The sequence below is a fragment of the Capronia coronata genome (assembly GCF_000585585.1).
Source record: "Capronia coronata CBS 617.96 chromosome Unknown acBCG-supercont1.5, whole genome shotgun sequence".
NCBI classification, from domain to species: Eukaryota; Fungi; Ascomycota; class Eurotiomycetes; order Chaetothyriales; family Herpotrichiellaceae; genus Capronia; species Capronia coronata.
In genome coordinates this window covers 475,286-490,536 of record NW_006912897.1, presented here as the reverse complement: position 1 = coordinate 490,536, position 15,251 = coordinate 475,286, and the positions used below count along the sequence as shown (strand labels likewise).

General features: G+C 53.0%; 6 protein-coding genes across 6 annotated transcripts; 4 read left to right on the top strand and 2 right to left on the bottom strand.

Annotated features, from left to right (window-relative positions):
- Positions 1-372: 372 nt before the first annotated feature.
- On the top strand, positions 373-673 carry A1O1_05867 (glucose-repressible protein; the record flags this gene model as incomplete). Its single annotated transcript, XM_007726751.1, has 2 exons — positions 373-386; positions 472-673. 2 exons carry the CDS (start codon positions 373-375, stop codon positions 671-673), a joined length of 216 nt encoding a protein of 71 aa, XP_007724941.1.
- A 345-nt stretch (positions 674-1,018) lies between these two features.
- Positions 1,019-2,365, bottom strand: A1O1_05866 (uncharacterized protein; the record flags this gene model as incomplete). Its single annotated transcript, XM_007726750.1, has 3 exons — positions 1,019-1,282; positions 1,359-1,753; positions 1,807-2,365. 3 exons carry the CDS (start codon positions 2,363-2,365, stop codon positions 1,019-1,021), a joined length of 1,218 nt encoding a protein of 405 aa, XP_007724940.1.
- A 1,175-nt stretch (positions 2,366-3,540) lies between these two features.
- On the bottom strand, positions 3,541-4,830 carry A1O1_05865 (uncharacterized protein; the record flags this gene model as incomplete). The annotated part of the gene is made up of 5 exons (XM_007726749.1): positions 3,541-3,593; positions 3,652-4,407; positions 4,460-4,540; positions 4,589-4,634; positions 4,687-4,830. 5 exons carry the CDS (start codon positions 4,828-4,830, stop codon positions 3,541-3,543), a joined length of 1,080 nt encoding a protein of 359 aa, XP_007724939.1.
- Positions 4,831-5,177: 347 nt separating this feature from the next.
- A1O1_05864 (uncharacterized protein) lies at positions 5,178-5,957 on the top strand (the record flags this gene model as incomplete). Its single annotated transcript, XM_007726748.1, has 5 exons — positions 5,178-5,215; positions 5,267-5,275; positions 5,322-5,541; positions 5,590-5,784; positions 5,838-5,957. The coding sequence occupies 5 exons, from the start codon at positions 5,178-5,180 to the stop codon at positions 5,955-5,957; spliced, it is 582 nt and encodes a 193-aa protein (XP_007724938.1).
- Positions 5,958-7,271: 1,314 nt separating this feature from the next.
- Positions 7,272-9,649, top strand: A1O1_05863 (uncharacterized protein; the record flags this gene model as incomplete). The annotated part of the gene is made up of 4 exons (XM_007726747.1): positions 7,272-7,781; positions 7,832-7,974; positions 8,024-8,342; positions 8,396-9,649. 4 exons carry the CDS (start codon positions 7,272-7,274, stop codon positions 9,647-9,649), a joined length of 2,226 nt encoding a protein of 741 aa, XP_007724937.1.
- Positions 9,650-10,261: 612 nt separating this feature from the next.
- Positions 10,262-15,156, top strand: A1O1_05862 (2-isopropylmalate synthase; the record flags this gene model as incomplete). The annotated part of the gene is made up of 8 exons (XM_007726746.1): positions 10,262-10,355; positions 10,404-10,641; positions 10,693-10,733; positions 10,828-11,046; positions 11,096-12,215; positions 13,025-13,169; positions 13,218-14,825; positions 14,881-15,156. 8 exons carry the CDS (start codon positions 10,262-10,264, stop codon positions 15,154-15,156), a joined length of 3,741 nt encoding a protein of 1,246 aa, XP_007724936.1.
- Between the last annotated feature and the right edge of the window lie 95 nt (positions 15,157-15,251).

Here is a 15,251-nt window from a genome sequence, read left to right as displayed (position 1 = left end):
CGACGTCACTCTGCTGCGCCACGGCCACCAGCCTCCAAACATGCCAAGCAAGTGCCACAGTCGGATCACGGGGTTTGGGGATGGATCTGCTAGAGAGATTATGATTGGTGAGTAGTGACGTCACGCTGCGGCCGATGACGTTCATGCTGTTTGTTTGAGAGTTTGCACGCGGAACAAGACCACTCACAGGTGACAACGACGCATTTTCCCACGCTTGCGAGGGGTAGACAATTGTGTATAAAAACAGTCCAATCCCTCTGTCTTTCCCTTGCAGAAATCATCCTTCAAGACCATCTCCAAACTTCAAAGACTTTACAGTACATCCCTCCTCAAACAATCAAATCCAAGTCTACGACTACCACTCCATTCACAATGGATACCATCAAGTAAGTCGATACTCTGCTCGACCCTACCGCGGGGCAGACTGCCAACCGCCCTGCTTTGAGCCTTTTTACTAACAGACTTGTGCAGGAACGCAGCAAACTACGTCTCCGAGTCCATCCAGGGTACCGGGGCGACCGCCTCCAAGGAAGCCAATAAGAACGTCGCCAAAGACAGTGACGCCAAGGTCACCACTCGCGCCCAGGCCGCTGGTGATGCTATCTCCGACAAGTTCGATGAGCAGACTCACGACCGCAAGGCCGATGTCTACAAGGAGGCTGCTAAGCACTAGATTTCTGTCCGTCAATCAGAAGAAGTCTGAGTGGAATTGGGTGGAACTTAGATTTTGATCAACAAGATACCCTATGATACCCCTGGTCTGAAGCCATCATTGCAATGGCAGGAAGAAGAAAATGATGCATTTTGCATTGAACTCGACAGGAACTTCGGTTCTAAATAGTTCCATAGTTCAAATGGAAGCATCCTAAATCAATACAACCGTATTCTGACTCATTGATCATTCGTATGGTTGAAAATCCTTAGGCAGGAGTTGGGCAGAGGTGAAGATAGACTTCAAGTTGCTACATGTGGAATAATTCGTGCAGGATGCTCACATGTCGATCACGTTATGTACTGGCTAGAGACGAGATATGGTATTGCCCTCAAGAGCTTCCGCTGCAAATGTTCGCATTCGCTCGCGTTCCAATGGATGGATGTTTTCGAGAGCGGCATCCACATCTTTGGTCCGTGTCTCAATAAATTCCGTCACACCACTTTCCGAGATATAGCTTGGTGGTCGATACCCCATGGCTCGTTGGACTTGTATCACCGCTTCATCGTAAGTCGGAGTCAGTGGTGAGGGAGGGACGTGCTTCAGGTGAACGAAGTCTGGGTTCAATCGCTGATAGAAAGACCAGTGTTAGCAGTTTACCCAATACCATTGAAATTGGAGCGCCAACAAGCACCATTGTACTCACCATACTGGCCCGAAAGTTGCCGTAGACTGGTGGCGGCGGGCGTATGGTCGGTTGCCATGCCAGTGCTTCCACATCCGGGCCCAGATTGTCATCAGTCGCCATGAAGATCTGGATTGGCTTTTCCGGAGGTAGTTCTTCCAGCGGCCCGGACTGTTCGCTTGTGCTTGTGCTTGCACGTGTCCAGCCCCGAGATCGCGCACATGTTTGATTTCTTGTATGTCCGTGTCTAGCCTTGTTGCTCCGCCCGTGTCGAGGTCTTCTCGGCCGTCGACGCATCAACATGAACATGCGGATCAGTTGGTGACAGAAAACCCCCGTCAGGGTCAAGATCAACAGAATCGAGAGCACGTGGAACATGGTATTACGCGCAACACCAGTGATGGCGAGCACCAGATCTTCAAAGCGTCAGCCATGAGAAGGAGGTCACGACGGGAGGGCGATAACTCACAGATCACCAGAGCGAACAGTAGAGTGACGCCAAAAGCGAAACTGATTCTTGCTTTCGCATTGACTCGTGGATGACGGAACGTCTTCCTCGACAGCTTGACGTGTCGCCTGGCGCCACGACTCGACGAGTGGTTGCTCCGGCTGCCGCTTCGTTCTGACCCGGATCTTGTTGTCGAACGCTCTGAGATGGGAGCTGAGTCAGTTTGGGACTGATTCGGCGCTGTGTCGAGATGCTCTCTATGTCTGTTGGTATTGTGGCTCCCTCGTACGCCGTTGCCGTACATGTCGGAGTTCTCTGTTCGAGCATCCAACGGTAGGGATAGGGGTCGGACACCGGAGTAGATCGAGGGGGAAGACTCGATCACGGAACGTGTAGAGGTCCTGGATCGGGGACTCGCGGGTCCGTCACCATCGGTGAACATATTGTTGCGAGCCGACGGCTGCGACGTCGACAGGAACAGCGGAACCAAAAACGTCTTCCCAGGACCGCTGGGCGAGTCTGGAGCACTGGCTTGCCCTTGCCCTTGACTTGGTCGCCATAGACGCGATATCCCGCTCATTGTGCTATATCGCCAATCACGCGAGAAGAGCGATGGTTTGACGGTGCTTCATGCGTGGTCTATTCTGCCCAGAAGCAACTATCGTGGGCTGGCAAGTATGTGAGGTTCGTGGTGAGTGCTGTTTTTCTCGACTTCAAGGGAGATGGATGAAAGACACGGAGACTGCCCTATACGATACAGAGACTAACATGCCATGCAGTGAAGATAAGAGCAGTTGGGATAACTACTTCACCAAACGCGATGACCATAAAACAAAACAATAGAACGTACACGGGCCGTGTCAACATCAGTCTCACATCTGACCACTTTCCCAACCAGAGGCTGCGATGGGCAAACAATACATCTTGGTCACCTGCAGAAAGTCGGCCAACAAGGATGGCCGACTGGTGCAGATTGGTCGATATTGATTGTCAAATGCAGGGTGCAGTTGAGGGAGTGAAACAATATCCGGCACCTAACCAGCATAATTGGAAGACTTGACAGGCTGTCATTCGCCATCTTCAAGTCGGGAATTCAATGGAGCGTGATGCGTTTGTTGACTGCATCCTTTCTTTTTCAAGGTATATAACAAGACACGTCGATGAGCTGGTCAGAATCGGGACGCGACCTGAAACATGGACGGCTTCGAGGGGCGTCTCCGTGTTGTATGGTCGCAACCCTTGGCGGATTTCCATCTCCAACCAATTCTTGACCTCGGCCAATCCAGCGACAACTGCTCATGGGTGTATCGCACCCCATTGTCACCATTGCCACTAACACGATGACCCTTCACAGTCCTGGCTATCGCAGCTTTTGCGATGGGGGAGAGTCTGGCTGTCTTGGCGCTATGATATAGACCCAGGCTCAATACTGTGGCGGGGGATGAACGCCTCACACATCGGCAAGGGCTCCAAGTACTAATTGCCGTTTGTCCTCTCGTTATGCAGGCACGCCGATGTCTGTAAAAGACCGCTCTCGCGTCAAACGGCCGGATTTCGGCTCTGAGTCGGTCAACATTTGGTCGGCTCTGAGAGTGCGTGGTGTGGTCTTCAACCGATACATGCTTCTGACGATATAACAGCGTCCCAGAAGGATGTTACCTCATGTTATAGCGCTGATGCGGACTCCATTGTTTCTTCCGCGGTGTCGCAAGCGAAGCTCGAGACGGTGGACGAACAGTATCCGGCTGGGTTTGATCACCTTCCGAGCTCACCCAGCATAAGATTCCGATCGGTCGAAGCAGAAACAACTGATTCTATTAGCCACACCTCTGACAAGAATCATGCGAATCATGGTGGTGTACTCACTGATGGGTTCTTCAGTCGGCGAAAACCGTACATCATTGACCGTTCCCTTGTGGCCAGGCAATTTATACAGTAGTTTGGCGGATCGAGCGTCCCACACCACCACTGTACGGTCGCCCGACCCGGCACAGATTTTATCTCCTTTCGGACTCCAGCTTGCACGGATCAAGTTCTTTTCGAATCCCGCTGGCGCACCGTCGTAGACACGCACGGCCCGATCCACAGGTGCAAACGGCCTGATGTCCCAAGTTCGTACCGTCGAGTCGTGGGAATTGGAGAGCAACGTTTGTGAGTCTGGTGAGACTTCCAGCGAGGTGATGGTGTCGCCATGGCCACTCAGCGTGTATGTGACCTCCATCTTACGAGCATCCCAAACCTTGATGTCGTTGTCGATCCCTCCAGAATAAATTTCGTGACCTTGTTCAGCCATGGCTATCGCAGTAATTGGGAATTCGGTCTCGATATAGTCGACGGCGGCTTTTTGCCGAGGATCCCAGATTCCTATGCAGCCATCGTCGCTACCACTCAGCAGCAGGTCTTGACCCCGTCTGCTAAGGTCCAAGCAATTTATGACCTCCTCGTGACCGACATGCTTGCGTATCCTCAGTCCAGTTTCGAGGTCCCAGCTTGCCACTGTCATGTCTGCAGAAGCAGAATATATTATCTTGGAATCTCGGGACCACTGCAAGTCCAGTACGGCACCCTTGTGACCCGTCATTATTCCATAGTTTTCGCATTGTCCGTAGGTATTCCACAACACTAGCACTCCTTGTTAGAATTCGCCTTGCCAGCATCCGCGTCGCATGCATACTTATCGACCGGTCCATAGACCCTGAGGCAATGTGTTGACCGGTAGGATCGAACCTGGCTGCAAATATCTCGCCGGAGTGACCTAAATGGCTTTAGCTGCGCCTGTCCGACCGAGAAAGATGGTGCGCACCTGTCAATTCCATAATGGGCGCGGGGAGTGCGCTCGTCCGGAGAGCCTAGAATAACATTGTCAGCGCTGACTATTGACCGCAGAGGGAGAAGACCTACAGAAGGCACAAGAGTGCCATTCTGATCTCTCGCGCCGATTGTGAGGGCCTGAGTATCATTGAGGTCTGAACTAGACTTTTGTCTCTTCACCAAGGCCCCTGGCTGGCTAAAGCTGTCGGACGCTTGTCGTTTGATCGAGGCCATCACAACGGCTAGCGAAGAAAAGAGGGCGAGAGTCGGCCAGGTGTGTCCGGGACAGTTGTCGACTTAATCCCCAATGTTTCTTCAAGTTTGTCTACTAGGCGAGCATCTTGAACTTTTTGGTCGGAGCCGGAAAATCATATAATCCGGACATGTCCCCACTGGGCTTGGCATCATTCCAACGGTGAGAAGCCTGGGAGTTGACGTCGAGGCCCGATGCCTTCCTTCCCATCAATCAAAGGAATGCCATCAGGACGTGCAAATCTAGCAACATCTTTGGTGCTTGCAAGATCAATGTCCGCCTTTGTTCGGAGATGATAGTGTCCAGGTGATCCTAATCATCAAACTGCATGGCGTCTGGCCAGAAAGCAGCCCGGGTGGGCGAAGAGTAAGCCAGCCTTGCGTGGAGCCTGTACCCGACACAACTGACGAAGCACAGGGTGTGGAAGTGAGTCGTCTCCTCTAAACAGAGATCATCGCACTCACCCCTCTAGGACGCGAGTCGATAAAGTCAATGCCGAGCTGGTCACTCTCACTTACGGCACTGTTGTCGCTCAATTGTGTACCGACTACGAGTACGATTATGTCCAAGTCAACCAGCAGCTCGACAAGATGGGATACAATATCGGCATGCGCCTCATAGAGGACTTCCTGGCAAAGTCAAACATCGGTCGCTGTGGTAATTTTAGGGATACTGCAGAGATGATCTCCAAGGTATGCTGTGCACATCTCCCTATCTTCTCCCTGAGACTAAACAGGGAGAAGGTCGGCTTCAAGATCTTCCTCAACATCACCCCAACTGTCACCAACTGGACTGCGGACAATAAGCAATTCTCGCTTTTGTTTGACGAAAACCCCTTGGCCGACTTTGTCGAACTTCCTGATGATGGAAGAGCTCAGGATGAGCTGTGGTTCTCGAACATATTTTGTGGTATTCTACGTGGAGCATTGGAAATGGTATGGAAGAGTCGCCTATATGTGTCGCCAACATTATCAACTTACCGTTACAGGTCCAAATGTCCATCGAGGCTCGCTTTGTGAGCGACGTCCTCCGAGGCAACGATGTTACAGAAATGAGGGTCACTCTACTCCGATACACTGAAGACGAGATGCCACCGGACGACGAATAGCTTGCTCGAAAGCACAACGACATCAAGCGGTCCGAAGACGAGACCCTAAGTCATTCTAGACACCCATGTTCTACTCTGTATATGCGTGGTCGGCAAGTCACGTGTCGCGCCCCCTTTTCCGCTCGGTCAACACTGGACGTAGTAAGCCTTGCTCAACCCCTGAGGCAGTTTCAGTCGTGAATCGAGGGTTACGGACAGTTTTGACAAGACACTGGATTAAAGGGTGAGGTCGAGGACGACCCGACGAGTCCGCCAGAATGCAAGAGTTTATTCCCTCTTGAACCACTGGTAGCACAGTTTGGGTGTGGTTCGGGCGTTGATGCATTTTATTATATTTGTCGGATTAATATGCGTGAGGTGTTTGAGGTGAGGTCGTCCTTCGGTTGCCAAGCACCCCACCATTGGTAGCCCCGTTATAGGAAAAGCGTGCTGCAGGATACGCGGGGCCCTGGCTGTAGGGCTGGAGCAGCAGCGTCTCTGATTGGTCAGTGTCAGGGTCAGATTGCCTCCTCAGCACTTCGCTGTCCTGTGCCTTTCCCTCCTCTCCCCCCGAGTCTCTCGCAAGTGCCCTGCCCTGCCCTGCCCGCTGGCCCTGCTCCCTGCGCCCTGAGGTCCTCAAGCTGCCCGGCCCTGTCTGCAGTGCAGTGTCTGGCACCCGCCGTTGTCAGGCGCAGTCCCCGGCTGCGCAGCCTTAAACCACCTGTCGTTCACCACAATAATTTCGAGCCTCTGCTTTTTCACGCCCAGCGCCCAGCGGTCACCCCATCAGTCCTTCCACTTTTCGTCTGGCGCTACATCTCGTGCTCTCCATCGTTGTCATAGTCATTGTCGTCGTCGTCTGCCCCCGACCTTTGACCTTTCTCACTCACCTGCATCGCTTTGCATCGCTAGATATTGGCCATCGACACTGAGACGAGTCCCTTTCCGAGCTGCGCTGTATTCCGCCTGCTCGCGCTCCCAGTCTTACCCGGCTCGCTAGCCCATCGATAATTTGTGGCGGTCGCGTTTCGTTAAGGACCTCTGAAACTACCTACCTTGTATTCTCCATCTCAGCCGCATCAGATTCTACCATCATCAACTATATTCCAGTCATATTCACGTCGCTGCCCATCCGGAAAATGAAGCTTTCTCCTGCCGTCTGAAGTCGTCGTCGGTTTGCGCGACCGACTCTCCGCACGCCCGTCACAACTGCTTGGATCATTCCCCCCCGACCCACCTGACAATCTCCTGCGAACACCCTCCACCACTCTCTTACGGCTCTCGTCTTCATCCCCTCAGCGCGAGCGACCTGGGTGAACTGTACTTCAGTCCAAGATGAACATGGCCGGCATGAATCCTGCAGCAATGGCTGGAGGACCGGTCGGCGGTGGAATGAATATGATGAACAACGGCAGCCCAGCCACCCAAGCGAACAACAACAACAGCAGCTCCTCGCCGGAGCAAGTCAAGGCTCAGTTGAACACTTACATCTACGAGTATTTCTTGAAACTGGGCCACTACGATATTGCCAGGAGTTTGTTGCGTGAAGAGAAGTTCGAAATCCGTACCAAGCCGCCCATCAAGCAGAGCCCTGGCCGCCGCAAAGACGCGGAGGTAAATGGCGTTGATGGTGATGGCATGGATACAGATGTCAAGGAGGACATTCCGGACGATCTCCCGCGTCCTATGCATGTCGGAGATACGAACACACCAGGCATCGGATTTCTCTTCGAGTGGTTCAGTATCTTCTCCGACCTGTTTACCGCCCATCAACGATCGAGTAAAATGCAGAGCGGTCAAGCTCAGGCACTGGGTCCTGCCGCGCAGTATTTGATCCAGCACCAGGTACGTTGCCCAAAACCATGATGACTGACCGTTTTGCTAATGTTGCGCAGAATATGCAACGGATGCGCGAAAATCAGCAGAACCAGAACCTTGCGCGGCCCGGCATGGTGAATTCCAACCAGTTTGCCATGCGTGCAAACATGCGCAATAATCTGTTGAACGGCAATGTTTCAAGAGATATGACAAAACAAATGTAGGACATAGGCCTGCTTCCCCAAACTCGGAATACTGACGTGGCCTAGGACTCCGCAACAAATGCAACAAATGCAAATGAACAAAGCCGCCATGCTTCAGCAGCAGCATCAACAAATGCAACGAGATCAGGGTGATGTGGAGATGAACGGTCGCACCTCTTCACCAGCTGAAGGGGAGAACGGTGGGTCTCCGTCCAAGAGACCACGACTCGAAGGTCAACAGTTCAACGGTGGCATGATGCCTAATGTGCGGGCAGGAATCCCCAACGTGCCACCTCAGAACATGATGATCCAGAATGCGTTCAATCCGAACATGAACAATGCCCAGTTTCGACAGAATGGCGGGATGCCCCAAAAGCCTATGCAGGTAAGTCATGCCAATGTCGCCGACTGTCGGCCAACAACACTAACGTCGCAAAGGCTGGTATGGCCAATGGAATGATGAACATGGGCAATGCCGGATCTCCGATGATGCAGGGCATCAACCCCCAGTTTAGCGACAATATGCAAATGGAAATGTACAACCAAAGGATGGCCGGTCAGCAAATGCAAGGGACTCCAGGAGGTGGCCAGAGTGGGAACCATGCTTTGCAAGACTATCAAATGCAGTTGATGTTGCTTGAGCAACAAAACAAGAAGAGGCTCATGATGGCGCGACAAGAACAGGACAATGCTGTCAATAGAGATGGCGCTCCCATGGTCGGCATGCAGGCTGGTGGTATGTCGCCTAACAGCCGGACCGGGACTTCACCCAACCCTGTGGATCAGATGAAGCGAACTCCTCAACTTGGTGGTCTGCCTGGTTCACCTTCGGCAGCAGAAGCGATGGCAGGAAGATCACCTGCTCCCATGAACTTCATGAATGGGATGCCGACATCAGATTTCAACCCGGCCATGTTCATGAAGGATAATCAGGGCATGGTAGGACCTGGGGGGCCAAACATGCGGCCACCGACCTCCATGGAGATGCAACAATCGATGGCACAACAATCGATGGCACGGCAGCAACAACAAAGCCGCATGGCACAACAGTTTCAAGGAGGTCAGCCTATGGTCCAGCAACCCTCTCAAGGCCAGCCTCAACCGATGGGCACCCCAGGTCAAAGAAATGAAATGCCCCCTCCTCAAGCCCCTGCTGGCAACAACGCCCAACGCAACCAGCCCGCGTCGCCGCCCAGCGGCAATGCCCCACCAACTCCGTCGACAACGAACAAACCCAATCCCAAGGCGAAGAAGGCCAAGGATGACAACCCCAAGAAGCGGCCCGCAAAGAAGAACTCCACTGCCAACGCTCCCAGCTCCGAGAACGAGCCTCCCGCCACTCCAACGCCGTCGACTCCTATCACCCCGGTCCATCCAGCAGGATTCAATTCTGCCGGCAAAGCTGCGGGCCCTGGCATGCAAAACAACAACCAAGCCGCTCCGCCAAACCAGGCCTTACCTCCCGCCCAGCCTCAGATGCACCAGCCAGACATCTCTCAGCCGAATGCGTTCTCCGAGTTTAATGGACCTGATCAGAACTTCAATCTTGATTTCAGCACTCTGGAAAACAGCGACGTGCTAGAGAACTTCGACTTCGACAGCTTCCTTAACACGACAAACGACGACACGTTCAACTTTGACGGTGCCATTGGAGTGGGCGGCGACTTCAGCCTGGACGCAACTGGCGAATAATGGACGTCTGGAAGCCCTGTAACATCTACTAATCATTTGGCGTTTGATGGAGCACTTGTGCCTGTCACGGAATGGGTGCGAGACATCCAGGGCTGTTGGAAGATGCCATCTTTACCCACTGGAGCACTTTCGTTGTTGGTTACAATACCCGTTTTTCCAGACGAAAATGATTGATTGACTTTTGATTGGACATACTCTACGCGGTCGCATGTGGTGGCGTGGCCATAGGAAGGCAAAGGCGCCTGATCGTGATTGCGGTTGACTTTGCCTTGTGAGCAGCATTACTCGTACTTGCGTCAAGAATATTCCTTGAATATCAGGTTATCTATTATTACCCGCAAACCATATGGCCAACCCGGGGGCTCCTGTGGCAGTCTCGACGCAGTTGTTGCTACTCCATGCCAGGTCCTTCGCTCCTTCTCTGGATCTTGCGAAACCAGCGTTCCTTCTATATTGGCAGTTCGGCTCTCTCGCTGCTAACTTGGCGGAGACTCTAAATGGTAATCGCGCCTATCGCCTTGCCCGCCCGATGCTCTTCTTGATACTCTCTCTTCCCCGTTGACCAGTTTATTCTCTCCTGTACGGGCTGATACGCAACACTGATGTGCCACAATGCGGTATCAGAATTGGGACGTTCTCATGTTTCCTGGCAGCTCGAGAGTGCCAATTCAGGAATTCGACACGAAATGTTACGGATTGGAGCAGAGTAAGTCGTCGAAGACGCCATGTGTGGGCCAATTCTCACGAGCAACAGATCCCGGGTTCTCTACTGTCCTACCGGCGATCGACACTGACCGCAATTCCTTCGAGTCCATGACCGTTGTTCCTGTCCTGACCTCGTTCGTAGCAAGCCTTGAGCGCGGCGCAGCATTCCGTGTTTCAATCCACTGCTGGGACAAGCCAAAGCCTTCCAATCTCCTGCTGAACTACAAGACACCCGATGAATCGGTCCTCTTTCGAGCTCGGGTGTACATTGACGGAGTGCTGGCTGCGTATGACTGTCAAGAGCATGTAGCGAATCACTCACTGACCAAAAGGTGCAGTCACCGCACGTTCGAGGGGGGAACTTGGCCTGAAGTCATCGGTATGTGAAAATCGGTCGGTGGACACTGCTACGAAGGTGCTAATATTGGTTAGGCGATTCAGGTTGGAGTGATCCCCCATGCCATGTCTGAAAGCTAATGTTTTAGAACATGGAGACCAGCGTCTTCGCTTTCCTGCCTTCCACAAAGAGATCCTTCAACAACCCCACTGGGAACCCGGTGAATCTCTCGGCCGTGTCAAGGTAATCATCTCGGAAGGGGTCTTGCGAGATATAACCCCTCCAGCGCCGGCTGATACGATGTTTGACCGGCTACGAGATGTTGTCGTATTCTCCTTTCAACACGCACCACAAAGTAGGTTGGGCATCGAGACAGGACGAGCTCGCAGGATTGACGCAAGTAGATATCCTCGAATTTTCCAATATCGCGTGGCCAAACACAAAAATCTTTGCGAGGCTGTCCAAGAGAGTTCCTCGACCGGGACCGATCGGATCTCGACTACCACCAGTTTCGGGTCACGAAGCCCATTCACATTCGCCCCTTCGTCCCGCAGCGGCAATTCGCGGTGGTAAACCACTATCAAGTGGGCTCGACGGTTTCCAGAGACTACTAAATGCACAGACATTCTCGGATCTACAGTCTGATCCGGTCAGCAAAGCCTCGACTTTCCCCCTCTCAGACAAGGAGTCTCCCGAACGTCGAGAGCTTGTGGGAGGTACGGTGACCTGTGAAGACCCGTTCATTTGTCCACAACCTATTTCGTCACAGCAGTGGCGGCTACAACTGAGATCGACGAGCCACGACCTTCCCATGCCAGATTATACTTCCAACAAGACTGAGACCAGTGGTGGATGCACCGAGATGTCCGGGGTAAGCTTTCCCCGAGCAAACTTTCTCAGGCATATGAACGAGGCAAATCCGCAAGAAATCGTGCAGGCTCTGAGCCCTGCTAGGCAGGAGGAATTGTTGCAAGTGCTCAGTGCTTCACACAGCCCAGTCAGGGGTACCCATGCACCAACCAACACTCCACGCTCGTTGTCAGATCAGAGCCGTCCACAATCACCATTGATCAAGGATGGAGCAGGAACACGGCAGATGATCAGACTCGATGGTCCACCTGGCCGCCGTGATCCGAGCGACAGTTACTGGCCTCTCCGGCTGCAGAAAAGGGAACAGCGGCGTCGAACATACTCCGACAGCAGCATCAGGAGCACGTCCGGACCAGTGAAGGAGAGCATCAAGCACGACATCAGTCCAGTGTTGCCTCGTGAATGGGCTGGCAAAGATGGCAGCGGCCCTTTGGTTCCCATCGGTATGAAGTCGCTGTCCATGAACGCCCAACGGCAAAGGTCCACCTCAAATGCGTCGAAACGCAAGCGTGGGCCTGCATCTCCATCAGTAGGAATTGGAAAGACGCAGGATCCAATACACGTGGTCATTGACTCTTCGACATCAGGAGCAGGACTGGAGGCAGGTCTCAAACACAACACGCCGACAAGAATTGTCGTGGCACTGAATGATGAGTAGGGGAAATACAGGAAGGAGACGCAGTGCGAAATAGTAAGGCAGAGGCAGAGGCACCAACTACGACTGGAGACTGGCCGAGGGGACGAGCACGGGGTCCAGGATGGCCCTTATTTGTAGAGCATTCTTTCCAGATCCTCTTTTGATATTGCTGTGTGGATGGGCAACGAAGAGGGCAGGATTGAGCGGGTTGAGCGGTGGAGGGCGTTCCCGGACCTCGGATTGTCCGAGTCTTGCGGGCTCTTGTTTAGCTACAGGTGACAGGCATTGCTCGATTGTACTCCGTACAGAGGAGAAACACCGTTAAGGGCATGAAGTACTATATCAAAGCTGCGCATATTGTCGTTTACATGCGGGCCGATTGTGTCTCCCCCAGATAGGAATAACCGGTATACTTACTTCATTCGTGCTAGTATGTGCTAGTATGATACTAGCAAGTATCTTGCCCACCAATCAGGTAGATTGACCGTGCCGCTACCATCATCTTTTGCCCCCGCCTCAAAACTTTTGTGTCGAGGCGCAATCCGCATTTCGCAGGCCGGAGCGAGAGTTCTTACAGTGACTCATCTCACGTCGTCAAACACTCTCTTATACTTGAGTCTTGAAGTGCAGAAGGGTTGACCAGACATTACACCTCCATATACCTCGCTCTCCGACCCTGGCCCAGTCCTATCATTGAACGCCCGCCGAACCAACCGCGGCATTTCATCAGCGCATACGGTTCGTTTTGCACGCTTCGCCGAAGATGCCGATGTACGATCTACGCCGCCTTCGTCTTGATGGAGTCCTGCTGATGCTTCAATGACAGGCTACGTGAACCGTGGAAGAAATACCGGAAGTTCAAACCTCTTGATCTCCCCAATCGACAATGGCCCTCCAAAACCAACGAAAAGCCTCCCCGGTGGCTTGCTACCGATCTGCGAGATGGCAACCAGAGCTTGCCCGATCCTATGGTATGATGAGAGTTCAAAAGGTCGGCGACGTGGCTGACTGGTCTCCAGGATGGTGAACAAAAGCTACGCTTCTTCAAAATGCTCGTCGAGTTGGGCTACAAGGAAATCGAAGTCTCGTTCCCCTCTGCCTCACAGACCGACTATGACTTTACGAGAAGCCTAGTCGAAACGCCCGGAGTGGTCCCGGACGACGTCTGGCTACAGGTGTTGTCTCCCTGTCGTGAAGATCTGATCCGGAGAACCGTCGAGTCCCTGAGAGGTGCAAAGAAAGCCATTCTTCATTTATACCTTGCTACAAGCGACTGCTTCAGGAGAATTGTGTTTGGCATGACGGAAGACGAAAGCATCGCATTGGCTGTTAAATGCACCAAGCTCGCTCGATCCCTTACGAAAGACGACCCGAGTCAGGCAGGCACAGAATGGCTTTATGAGTTTAGCCCGGAGACCTTCTCAGATACCTCGCCCGAGTTCGCCGTCCGGATCTGTGAGGCAGTCAAGGAAGCATGGGGTCCCACTGAAGACGCCAAACTAATTTTCAACCTTCCCGCCACCGTCGAGATGTCGACTCCTAATGTTTTCGCCGACCAGGTGGAGTATTTCAGCACTCATATGACAGAACGCGAAAAGTTCTGTATTTCGGTCCATCCCCACAATGATCGCGGCTGCGCAGTGGCCGCGGCAGAGTTGGCGCAGATGGCTGGTGCGGAAAGAGTCGAAGGAACCTTGTTCGGAAACGGAGAGCGAACTGGGAATGTGGACCTGGTCACTCTGGCACTGAATCTTTATACTCAGGGCATCTGGCCCAACGTGGACTTTAGCGACATTGGCAAGGTCATCCGCGTTTGTGAAGAATCCACCAAGATACCCGTGAATGAGCGATGGCCGTATGGCGGGCAATTGGTCGTCTGCGCCTTCAGCGGCTCTCACCAAGACGCCATCAAGAAAGGGTTTCAGGTTCGCAAAAACAAAGGTCTGGGCCAACAGGACCCATGGGAGGTCCCTTACTTGCCCCTCGATCCTCAAGACCTTGGTCGAACCTACGAAGCGGTGATCCGGGTGAACTCGCAATCTGGCAAGGGTGGTGTTGCCTGGATTATCCAACGTAGTCTCGAACTGGATCTGCCTCGTGGACTTCAGGTCGCATTCAGCAAAATTGTGCAGAAAGAAGCGGATGCGAAGGGGCGGGAATTGCTGCCGCGAGAAATCCAGGCTCTGTTCGAAGAGTCGTATCATCTCAAGAAGAACCCGAGGTTTACACTGGTCGACTACAACATCACGGCGGTCAGGACAACGTCCCCTGCACCCACGATGAAATCGTCAGTCGGCCAACCGCCACAGACGGCTGCTCCCGCTCAGAATACATCGACTGCGAAACGTCAGTTTGCCGGGATTATCGCTATCGACGGAATCCAGCATCCTGTCGTGGGCGTGGGCAATGGAGCGATCTCATCGTTGGCTAACGCGCTTCACTCCCTGGGAATCGATCTTGACGTCGCCGACTACAAGGAACATGCCATCGGTGAAGGCCGAGAGGTCAAAGCCGCCACCTATATCGAATGCACCGCCAGTGGCTCGCACGAGAAAGTATGGGGCGTTGGTATCCATGAGGATGTCGTCCAAGCATCTTTGATTGCGCTTCTGAGCGCTGCTAGCTCGGTATGAATCTAGCTGGGGAAGGGTCGTTAAATGATGAAGCTGACCATGTCTGCAGTTCCTAACCTCGCGAGTTTCTACTCCCGTCCCATTCCGACCGAAGCATACGCCTCATTTCTCAGACGCTGAGTTACAAGCTCTCGAACGGTTAAATCTGAATGCATCAGATACCCCCAGCAGTCCCCTGAGATCATCCATGACAGCAGACTCGGTTCCCGCGCCTTCCAAATTGAACATGGAACCCAATGCCGGCAGTGTCTCGGCCAACCGGATCGACATCGATCTTTTGGAAAGGAAGGCGGAGGACATCAATGGTCAGTCGCAAAAGTCCTGAATTGTCACGGCTCCTGCAGCGTTCAGTGAGCAATGACGGACAGGACAGGACGAACAAAAGTGACTTGAAACTTCAACTACTTTAGGAGACAGTTG